The following is a 12,124-nucleotide window of genomic DNA, read 5'->3' as shown; positions in this document are numbered from 1 at the left end:
TGGCACACCTGACGCGCACCTGTGACGTGGATAGCGGCGGCGAACGCGCACACCGGCGGTGCACTCGCACGCCGGTGGCGCGCACGCGGTGTACATGCGCACTTGCACACAAAAATTTTTAAAAATGCGCACCAAACCGGCCTGTGTAATCCTAGCGCAGTTTACAAGGGGAAATACATATATTCATATGTATATATATAAAAAAGCCCCAAAGGGAGTACTCACCATCCCAAGCAGCAGGGCCTTGCCAGGCCCAATCTTCCCCCATCACGGCGGGTAGCGCCTCTAGGGACCGGGTCCCCCATATTGGGGTCCACACCCCTGGACCTGTAAAGCACCCTTTATGGTTTCCTTGGGCAAGATTGACCAGGAATACCAATTTTAACAAGGGTCCAGTGCCTAAAAAGGACACATTACAAGCAACACCTCGTTCTTGAACCGAGGTTCGGATACCATCCACTTTAGCTTAGTAAGCCATCCGAATGGATCCGATTATAAACATCCTCAGTGGGACATTTTCTTTGAAGAAACTTGAAGAGCTTCAACAGCCATGACCATCACCTTCAAGACACTGACGAAAAAACTGAGGCACTTCCTGTGTAGGAGGGGTTATATGGGAGGAACCGTCTTACTATTGGTTGCCAGTGTCACCTGAAGGTAAGCGTATAACCCACATAGTCATTATTATGGTGCTCTGTGTCCCGTGATGTACGATAAAGAAAGAATAATTTATTGATACATAGAAAATATATAACATACAAAAATACTTTTAGTGATCATACAATTTAAAAAGAATCATCAAATGGCATGAAAAAAGCAGGGAGTTAATACTCCTAGGTCATGATACATCCTGCTACAAGATACAATCACCACCTATAGCGATGCGGTGGCGTCGAGTAGCGATATTCCAACGCGTTTCAACTTATAACATCAAAAAAGTCTTCCTCAGGGAAAGATTGCATCACGTTCTAAAGTTTAAAAAAATGTCAAAAATAGTAATGTTACATACCATATATTGTATACATATATCGCACATATGTCATTAAACACATACATTCAAAAAAAGCAACTTACATTTTTCATGCAGCTGCAGATAAAGTACATTCCCAGTGCTTAAAAACGGGAAGGGTCTCTGTCATTTGTTGCCCAGACTGTCCAGAATCCTCTACAGGACGACCGGATATATTTTTGAAAAAATCCAATCATAGGCAGCCAATAAGTAAATTGAGGTTCTAAAAAACAGAAAAGATCGTTTAAAAATAGAGGATGGAACAAGATCCCTTCAGAGACCAATATTCCCTGAGGTATTTCTGGTTAGAGCCTATATAAAGTTACCTTCCAATATTGTGGTTAGGTCTGGGTCTTTGTCAAAGGTGCAGGGAAGCCTGTGAGAACGAGCCTGGGCTACAGAGAACCTCTCGGTCGAAAACCGAAGGAGAAGTGCCGCCATTGGCCGTCCCTGGCGTCCTAACAAAGGGATGTGGGCATGGTTGGGCTAGGGGAGTCGCATCCCCATGGAGACGCCACGCCGCTCATTAGTTTAGTGCAGCTGTGAGAGGCGCGGTGCCGGCAGAGTGGCGTCCCGCCCCTCAATCGAGGCTCAACGCCCTACATCCCCATATCCTATGGGGCATGGCACACGCAGACGGGGGAGGGAAGCGTCGCATCGCCTAGGCAACGCTGCACCTTCCCACTGCCTGTTGACAGCGCGTCCAGCGTCATAGTCATATGACTAGACGCTGCAGAGACGCCGTATCTCCTAGAAAGATCTCCCCAGGAAGAGATGTAACAACCATCTCACAAACTGGCAGAAGTCGACCCGAATCCAGCATTGGGGACAAGTCACCCACTACTAGGCAAAAAGCTAATGCTGTATTGCATGGTGGGAGGCCATAGCGTAATACACAAATCTTAAACAAAGGGGAGGATAAGGAGAGGCAATGGAAATTACTGTGTCAGTTTAAAGAAAAAATCATAATCAAAAGAGACAGCACCATTAGGGGTTACTTAAGTTCCCTATATGGGATGCCCCAACCCCCTAGGCGGTCCATATCTCCCTTTGTTTCAGCCATGGAAACTGGGGAGGAGAGAACCTTTAGGACTATTAACCACCGACACAGTAGGAAACCCCAACCGCATCGCTATAGGTGGTGATTGTATCTTGTAGCAAGATGTATCACGACCTAGGAGTATTAACTCTCTTCTTTTTTCATGCCATTTGATGATTCTTTTTAAATTGTATGATCACTAAAAGTATTTTTGTATGTTACATATTTTCTATGTATCAACAAATTATTCTTTTATCTAAATATAATTTTTCATTGCCTTAAAAATCACACGCTGAGGTATATATTTGTTTCTGAATCTTCCGAGGGATGATGGCAATGACACATCCAACCCCCTGAGTCACCCATATTTATGCTTGGCCAGTCTATCCCCTTTACCCTCAGCTTCTTTAGCAAGGCAGTGGTTGTCTTGGAGGTGTGTTTGGGGTCGTTATCATGTTGGAATATTGCCCTGTGGCCCAGTCTCCAAAGGGAGGGGATCATGCTCTGCTTCAGTATGTCACAGTACATGTTGGCATTCATGGCTCCCTCAGTGAACTGTAGCTCCCCAGTGCTGGTAGCCCCAGACCATGACACTCCCACCACCTTGCTTGACTGTAGCCAAGACACACTTGTCTTTGTACTCCTTACCTGATTGCCACCACACACGCTTGACACCATTTGAAGCAAATAAATTTATCTTGGTCTCATCAGACCACAGGACATGGTTCCAGTAATCCATGTCCTTAGTCTGCTTGTCTTCAGCAAACTGTTTGCTGGCTTTCTTGTACATCATCTTTAGAAGAGGCTTCCTTCTGAGACAACAGCCATGCAGACCAATTTGTGCGGCTTATGGTCTGAGCACTGACAGGCTGACTCCCCACCCCTTCAACCTCTGCAGCAATATTGGCAGCACTCATATGTCTATTTCCCGAAGACAACCTCTGGATTTGACGCTGAGCATGTGCACTCAACTTCTTTGGTCGACCATGGCGAGGCTGGGTCTTGGCAATCTTCTTATAGCCTAGGCCATCTGTATGTAGAGCAACAATTCTTTTTTTTCAGCTCCTCAGAGTTCTTTGCCATGAGGTGCCACATTTTTACTTCCAGTGATCAGTATGAGAGAGTGAGAGCGATCACACCAAATTTAACATATCTGCTCCGCATTCACACCTGAGACCTTGTAACACTAACAAATCCCATGACACTGGGGAGGGAAAATGGCTAATTGGGCCCAATTTGGACATTTTCACTTAGGGGTGTACTCACTTTTGTTGCCAGCGGTTTAGACATTAATGGCCGTGTGTTGAGTTATTTTGCGGGGACAGAAAATTTACAGTGTCATTTCTTCAGTGTTGTGACATGAAAAGATATAATAAAATATTTTCAAAAATGTGGGAGGTGTACTCACTTTTGTGAGATATTTTGTGTGTATATATGTATGTGTTTTTATTTAATTGATCGGGTTCTCCAAAAACTTTGCTCAGTGTTTTAACACTCCCCCCCCCCCCCCCCCCCCCAAATCTGTGCCTCAGAGAGGAGAACTGTGTCTGTTTATATCAGGTTACCTCTAATCTGTCATGATTAGCTCTGTAAAAACTTATTTTTATTTTTTTGGCCTAGTCGGACTCAGAGGTGAATGGATGTAAATAGACACGCTTCCATTTACGTCCGCCTGTCAGTGTTGAAGACAAACCTGATCAGAAAGTCCATGTGAAAGGATCTTTTAGTTTTTATATAAAAGAATAAGGAACTAAAATGGGCGTTCATAAAAAAAATTGTTATCGGTATGCATTTTGCCTAACTGATGAGTTCATTGTTTTGGGACGTGGTAAAATTCCACATTTGGCAGTGTAACTACAGTTTAGGCACATATTTATACACAATAATCTATTGCTTTACAAATCTGTTGTCTGAGATGCCACACAGCGCTGTTCAGAGCATCACAGAGATCTCGTTTGCTGAATTATTGAGCTTGAACCAGTGTAGCTTTAAATTTGATTATCATCTGGCAGTTTTTCATTTTGACCACCAGGAGGCACTTTGTCACAATTGTCTATTTTTTTTTTTTTAATTAAATGGATAATGTACGTGCGCATCAACTTTATATAACAAGCTAGGTTCCCCGTTCTGCAGATTTTACTTCAAAATACTCATTGTCCTATATTCTCGAGCCAAGTTTAGGCTTATCAGCTCTATTCAGAAAATGAAAAGGACTATTCAGGCATTGCCTTCACATCCGAAGCATGTATATTTCTCAGCTTGTGGATAGACAGACCTTTTCTACATTTATGGCTCATTACATTAAATAGTTTTATTCAGCTCTGGACACAGCGATCAGATAGGAGAAGGGAGAAAGTCATTTAAAGTAGAATAAAACCTCCAGTTTCTCCCTTAATTCGATTAACCTTTTTTTCCCTACATTGCGCTGTATAACAAAGGTGGGGAGTAATCTTTTTCTCTTGACATTTTTATTAGCGCTCACTTCTACATGGTAATTAAAGTGCCATTTCACGGCATTGTCTAATGTTTTATTTCCTTTTCTTCACAGAGAGAACAGTGTAAACTGATAATACAATTTATTTTCCATAAATGTATTAAGACCTAATGTGGGATTCTTTACCTGAGCAAACTTATTTTGGAATTGTTATAGCTAGATTGCCTTGGCCGGGGCGTTTTTCAATAGCTATTGTAATTGGTATCCCCCTAATTCTTTTATTCAGAGACGAGTATTTTCGAATGAAACTCCAGTGGAAGTCGGTCAGTGAAGAACAAGAAAAGCGCAATTCAAGACTAAGAGACTACAGGAGTTTAATAGGTATGTTGAGAAAGGAATGCGTTGCACTGCTAAGCTTGCAGTTACATTAGAATGTGTTAAGGGGTGTTGCTTACCCCCCCCCCCCCCCAACTTTTTTTTATGTAAGCCAAATAGGGCACCTTTTATTCCCTGTTTTTGTAGGTTGGTCTGTGTAATATTCACTGATGAGCAAAACACTATTTTTATTTATTTTTTTCATCAAAAAGATCTAAACGTTAAACACGTTAGTATGTTAAACACTGAAAAATTTGTCACAGTTTTTTTTTTTATGCTTTTTTTTTTTTTTTTTTATTGTGGTTGATGCCTTTTTGTGGTGCGTTTGATACGTTTTCATGCTTCTGTGAGGTTTTTGTAGGAGGAGACTAGTTGAACATGAAACCCTTCCAAAAATGCATCAAAAACACATCCACATGTGTTCTGATGCATTTTTTTATGCGGTTGCTTTGAAGTCTGTACAGCCATAAACACATCATGCTACATGTAAACAAAGTCCCTGCACGTTTTCCAAAAACGCACTTCTGGAAGCTGCATAGATGTAAACGGGACCCATAGGAAATAATGTTAAATGGATTGTGGTACCTTTCTGCAAATGCACAGATGTGAACCTAGCTTAAGGCTGGGTTCACACTGTGCGGCACAGCAGGGGGTCTGGTGCGTCACCAATTCAGGTCAGAATTAGGTCAGAATTTTTGGCTGAATTCGGACCTGAAAGGGAGTCAAAGACGCACAGGACTCTTCTGCTGTGTGCTCTGCGGCCGCCCCAGGGATGTGTGAACCAGCTCCATTGAGAGTCGGTCACACTCTCCTGTCATGCGAATTGGATATGGAGAAACCTGCATCCAATTAACAATAGTGTGAACCCAGCCTAAAGGAGAAGTCTGGGATGTAAAAAAAAAAAACATTCATGCTCGCCTCTATGCTGCAGCATCTGAATGATGCTGCTGCTTTCCCACACCAACTCTAAAACGGAGAAGTGAGTGATTACATGACCGCTGATTAATCAGTTCTCTGTCAGCTTGTGACTGTCAGTCACCGCTCTCCGCGCTGCTCCTCCAGCACTCATTGGAGCACTAAGCAGGGGGGAGAGCAGGCACGACTAGCTCAGGCTCTCAGCCCAGTGCTGAATGGCGGAGCCAACTGTCAGGCAGTAGGCTGGATCCCGACAATATTGTCCATATCCTTCCAGAGCCTGGCGCAGCGCTTCACTGTCAGCTGATAGCAGGCTATAGCCCTCTATCAACTGACTCTGCATCACCTGTTCATAAATCAAATACTAAGCTGCAGTTTATATGCTGCCAAGTGACAGGTGCTCTTTAAAGTACACCTAAAGGATAAACTGGTCCCAGATCTAGTTACTATGTTATACAACCTAGTAAAGTGAAAAATCATAATTTCTTTCTCTGGGTCAGCCTCCATTTGAGATTCACATGCCCCTCTTTCCAGGCACTGCAGCTTACAGTGGCAGGATTTTAGCAACAGAGACAGTGCTGCTAATCCAGAAAGCAGTGGGCGGGGATAGGTGTGGCCTACTAATTGACAGGCTACAGGATTGTGACATAAGAGAGCCAATGCTGTAGCCACACCCCCTGCAATATCTTTTAATCCCACTGCAGTTAGGCCTGCGCACAGCCTACATGAGGGTGACAATACTGCTCTTGATTTAGGAATAGTGCAGCAGCATCATAGGAAGATGCACAGGGTAGTACTGGTAGGATAAACTGGTATTTGTCAGACTTTGCAGGGGAACTATGGGAAAAATGTAAATGCAGATGCACCTATAAAGTGGAACATCAGTCTGCCTCCCAAGTGGTTTTGCTCCTGTCTAAGGTGTAACCATTATGGCGCATGCAGAGATATGCCCATGGGCTGTGCCTGGCCTTCATGTCCTGGCAGTGCCCTTCGGCACATCTGTGCATGTGCTGAGACAGGGAAGGTCTGGCTCAGACAAAGGTCTCAGACTTCCCTTGTAGCATCTTTGTGTGTGCGTGCGGGAAACCCCCTGAATTGCGCAGTTGACTGGGGAACCTGATGCATACGCGCAAATGTTTGGCAGGCTTACTCAGGCCCTGGGACATACCCATGTATGTGCAGGGGGCTGGAAGAAGTTCTTGCCTAGGCAGAAAACGCAGAAGTGATGCTTTGCAACACAAATAAATTACTTTTTTTTTCTTAACAATGTCCATTTTTAAGAGAAGGAGTAGGAAGTAGGGCAGCATAACATACCCTGTAGGGTGAAGGTCCTCTAAGTGCTAGGCTCTGCAGCACAGTCTTTTTTTCCTGTAGTTCTTGATCTTCTGGTTAAGCCCCATAAGGCACTTTGCTGGTTTTCTTTAACTGTTTAAGTGCAGTGGGGTGTGCCTTTATCAGATGTACTGATCAATTCAATTCCTGACTTGTTTACCATAGTCAGAGATGCATGCCAAAATGGTTTTAAACATTTAGTCATTCAGTGAGCGATCAGTAGAGGGCAGTCTTTGTTGTCCCTCCCATGCCTTCAGTCCAGTTTTCTGAACGATATGGGGCTGACTGGAGCATATAAAGCTTGGATTTTTTGCCGTAGCAGCCGATCGTGTTTCTTTTTCTCTGTCCTGCATTAGGGATCAAAACCACAGGCTCTGATTACTGCTGTATTGTGTTTTGGTTTTTTTTATGTTTTTTTTTTTTTTTTTTTTTTTTTAAAAGATGTGCCTTTTCCATTGAAATTTAGATTGCACATGGTAATTATTTTGTGTTGATATGTAAAATTCTAGTTGTATGGAGAACATGTTCTGCATAATGTTTCCATGTTCTGTATAATGTTTTCTATGTCAGCACAGTTTCGTGTTTTCACATTGAGCCTTTGCAGGTTGGTTAAAGATGCAGAAATCCTCAGACTAAAAATCAGCATCGTTACATAAAGATGTATTCGGTTAATGTGAAATATAAATCAGCTTAATGTAGCGCTGCCCTTTGAATGATCTGAAGTGCCCTGTAATGCATTCCTCCCTGGCATTCATTATGAGGAGCTGTCATTCTAAGCTCTCCGACAGAAGTATGCCAAACACTCTGTGCACACCAGATATGGCTTTGTTGTAAATTAGCCATTCCTCTCTTAAATATTTAATGTCATTTTCTTTATCCATCATGCTAGAGAAAGATGTGAACCGCACAGACCGAACAAACACGTTTTATGAAGGCCAAGATAATCCTGGATTAATTTTACTTCATGACATTTTGATGACATATTGTATGTACAATTTTGATCTTGGTAAGTGCATCTTCCAATTTCTACTGAGGAAACGTTTTTAGCTTTAATTAGTATAACTTTCTCTGAGCTAGAAAAAAAAAAATGCAACTCTTTTCCCATATCCCTTGAATGTCAAAAAGCTTGAGTTTTATTTTGAAGAGCTGAGAGAAGTGTTTTTTTTTTTTTTTTTATCTGACACAACAGTGAAGACATACTGAAAAAATGTTAGGCCTTTCTTCAGGATCTGCAATCATCTCAATATGCCAACACATGTTTTACACTATTGTAAGAATACATCTCTGGGGACTAGGATGTGACATTTGTTTTCCTTTGTAATACCACATTCAGACTGGTACGAAAGAGCAATGATGATGTTCAGTGTGCAATAACCTGAAGCTACCAATCCGATCTTACCTTTCATTCATTTCAGTCCATGCATTAAAAGATGAATACTGAGTATGATATGGGTTACATAACGTGACGCATTGCTCGGTGCCTTTTTAACTTCTTCAGGCCCAGCATGTTGCACTCTCTTTCTGTCCAGATCATTTTTTCAGTTTTCAGTGCTATGATAGTTTGACAATTGTTCAATCAATTAACCCATTTATTAACAGGGCTTTCTTTCCTGATGTATAACCTTTTTTTATTAACCACTTGCTGATGGCCCTTTAGCAGTTTTAATGCTACAGTGTGCAGCTGTACGCAGGATCACGTATATATATATATATATATATATATATATATATATATGTGTATGTATGTATGTACGTACGTACGTGATCCTGCACTTTCAGGTAGCTGGCACGAATGCGCACCGTCGGCTGCTCGCTCCCACTGTGATTATACACAACGAGAGCCAATCAGCGGGTACCGCAGATTTGATGCTTTAATTCTGACAGGAGGGAAGACCTGGATCCTGTGTCGCTGTAAAGCAGGGACATGGATCCATGTCTTCCCCTAGTAAAAGCACATCCCACACTGTAGTAAAACACAGGCTTAGCACACAGTTCACCCTTTGATTGCCCCTGATGTTAACCCCCTTTCCAGCCAGCATCATTAGTACAGTGATCGTGCATATTTTTTTTAACACTGATCACTGTTTTCATGTCACTGGTGCCCAAAAAGTGTCAGTGTCTGAATGTCTGCTGCTATAAGTCGCCGATCTCCGCCATAACTAGTAAAAAATTAAATAAAAATATCCCATAGTTTGTCGATGCTCTAACTTTTGCACGAACCTATCAGTATATGCTTATTGGGAGTTTATTTTACCAAAAATATGTAGCAGAATACATATTGGCCTAAATTTATAAAGAAATTTGATTTTTTTTTTTTTTTTTTTTTTTTTTTTATTGGCTGTGTTTTATAGCAGAAAGTAAAAATATAGGTTTTTTTTTTGTTTTTTTTTTTTATATAATGCATAAAAATAAAAAATGCAGAGGTGATCATATACCACCAAAAGAAAGCTCTATTTGTGGGAAAGTAGGGTAAAGAGGAGAAATGGTAATTTATTGCTCCGTTCCCAGGGTGGTGGGGCTGGTCAGAGGCAGGGATGGGGGAACTACTCCTTATAAGTATTGTAGAAAAGCATCGGATGTACAGAAATATTCCATTGGAACCAAGGGACCAGGAATCTCTTGAGAGGTTTCTCTTTAACGTGTATCATCTGTTCAATGGAGTGTAGATCTCTTATTTCATAGACCCTCTCAGACATAGGTGGGCAGATCGGTTTGCGCCAGTTCTGATGGCTGTAATTATGTGTCATAATAGATCCTCACAAATGGCTTTAAACAAGCCCAGGAGTATAGATAGAAAGGAGATACATATATTGGGTTGTGACCTTATCTTGTATTATGATCTTATTATAAATCCGGAAAGCTTTCTTTCTTTAGGTGGTATTTAATAATCGCTGCTTTTTGTTTTTATTTTTTACTATATAAAAAAAAAAAATCATATTTTGAAAAAAGAATGTTTCTGTTATTTATCAAATAAAAATGTCAAGACACTATGAACATCCCCATAATGACCCCTTTTTGGAAAGTGGACACCCAAGATGGTCACAGATTCTTGGATATTAGGAAACATGCTGGTACTGAGGTATTTAAAAAATAAATAAAGGTGTGCTTGGCTTTTGTTATTGGTGGAAGAAAGTTGAAAGGATGAAAAGTTAAAAGGTTGAAATTGCATTCTGCGAAATGGCTACATGTCATGGATAGATCCAAAACACTTTACCCCCCCCCCCCCCCCCCAAAAAAAACCAAAAACAATAAACAATACTACAATCATTCGTGGTCAGTGGCACTTTAACCACTTGCTGTCCGGGTCAATTTTGACCATTTTTTCATTTTAAAATCAGCTAAAAAGGTACTTGGAACTCCAAAATATTATATATTTTCTGAAAGCAGAGGCTCTGGAGAATAAAATGGTGGCTGTTGCATTTTTTTATGTCACCCTATATTTATGCAGCATTTATCAAACGCAAATTTTCAGAAAAAAATACTCTTACTGTAAATATATTTTCGTGCCCTTACAAAGGGGTTGATATACTAAAACTGGAGAGTGCAAAATTTGGTGTAGCTCTGCATCGTAGCTGGTAGCCAATCAGCTGCTAATTTCAGTTTGTTCAATTAAGCTTTGACCAAAAAAAAAAGAAAAATCTCAAAGCTGGTTTCTATGCAGAACTGCACCAGATTTTTGCACTGTCTAGTTTTAGTAAATCAACCCCAATGGAATACTATTTTTGGTAAAATAAAAATTCTTTTGTTGCGCCAAGTAAATGGATACCAAACATCTCAAGATTTAAAATTTTGCATGCCCAGGAAATAGCGACAAATGACAGTACCCAAAGGCTCTAAAGGCTTTTATAGGTTACCAGTTAATAGTTAAGCTCTGGTCCTAGAATTATTGCTCTCACACTGACGTTTATGGCAATACCTCACGTGTGGTGCAATCACTGTTTACATATGCGTGCAAGACCCACATGCGCATTTGCAATTATGCAAGGGAGCAGTGTTGCTTTAAAAATTATTTTTGAAAAATGTATTTGGACTTAATGGTGGTCAGTAGCATCTTAACCCCCCCTCCCAAATCCCCAGTCATTGGTGGGCAGCAGTTTAACACCATTCCCTCCTCCCAAAACATTGGTGGTCAGTGGCATTTTAACCCCCCAAACAATCATATAGCCATTGGCGGTGAGTGTTATTTTAAAACCCCCATCATTGGTCGTTGCTGATGCATGCATACATACATCGGTCCAGCTTAGTCCTATGTAACTATGCATGTAGCATACCTGTGGGATCCCTCTAGAGGCTGGAAATGTATTTTCACTAGCTAACAGGTTCCAATGCTGAGTGAGTGCCCTGCTGCCTTTATGAACACAGGAGGTTGCCCTCAGCACGGGCGCCATTCAGAGATTGCTGTGTATCTTTATAATGAATCACAAAGTGTTCTCTGATTGGGCAAGGTGAAGAGGCAAGGCGGTAACAAGAATAGACAAAAAGACATGCAATTATGTCCACCACCCTCACACTTGCAATTGCACTCTGTCTCTGATCAGCTGTGAGAGCACCATCAGGGCTTCTCGTGATTAGCGGCAATGAGCAGTCCTATTGAAAGCAATGGGAGGTTTCCGGCTCTTGCAGCCAATTACACCCAGTCACATGTAATTACTCATGCAGCGATCACATGCGAGTGATCAGCCTTGGACACAGATACAGTACCTGACCGCGAGATTGTGTTTCCAGCGCGATACCATCGCGCTGGTTCTCGGCGACAGGGTACTGTGAATGTCGCGCTGGCTCGCTCATCGGGAAAGGAAAACTTTGTTTTCCTTCCGCGATGAGTGACAGGCAGCGCTGACAGCTGTCTGGTATGAATCCTGAGGCGGGAACACCGCGCCAAATTTTAAATGAAAAAACCGGCGTGGGTTCCCCCCTCGGAGGCATACCAGGCCCTTAGGTCTGGCATGGATTGTAAGGGGAACCCCCTATGCCGAAAAATCGGCGTGGGGGTCCCCCCCAAATCCATACCAGACCCTTA

At 41.9% G+C, this 12,124-nt stretch overlaps 1 protein-coding gene across 1 annotated transcript in view; it reads left to right on the top strand.

Moving 5' to 3' along the window:
* Positions 1-12,124, top strand: part of TBC1D15 (TBC1 domain family member 15) — a 186,881-nt gene that overhangs the window by 146,605 nt on the left and 28,152 nt on the right. The window contains exons 10-11 of the mRNA XM_073620035.1: positions 4,769-4,863; positions 7,994-8,110. Coding sequence (XP_073476136.1) covers positions 4,769-4,863; positions 7,994-8,110 — 212 coding nt within the window. The remainder of the gene's footprint in view (positions 1-4,768; positions 4,864-7,993; positions 8,111-12,124) is intronic.

This window comes from Aquarana catesbeiana, linkage group LG03 (genome assembly GCF_042186555.1).
Source record: "Aquarana catesbeiana isolate 2022-GZ linkage group LG03, ASM4218655v1, whole genome shotgun sequence".
NCBI classification, from domain to species: Eukaryota; Metazoa; Chordata; class Amphibia; order Anura; family Ranidae; genus Aquarana; species Aquarana catesbeiana.
This window is presented reverse-complemented; position numbering and strand designations above follow the sequence as displayed.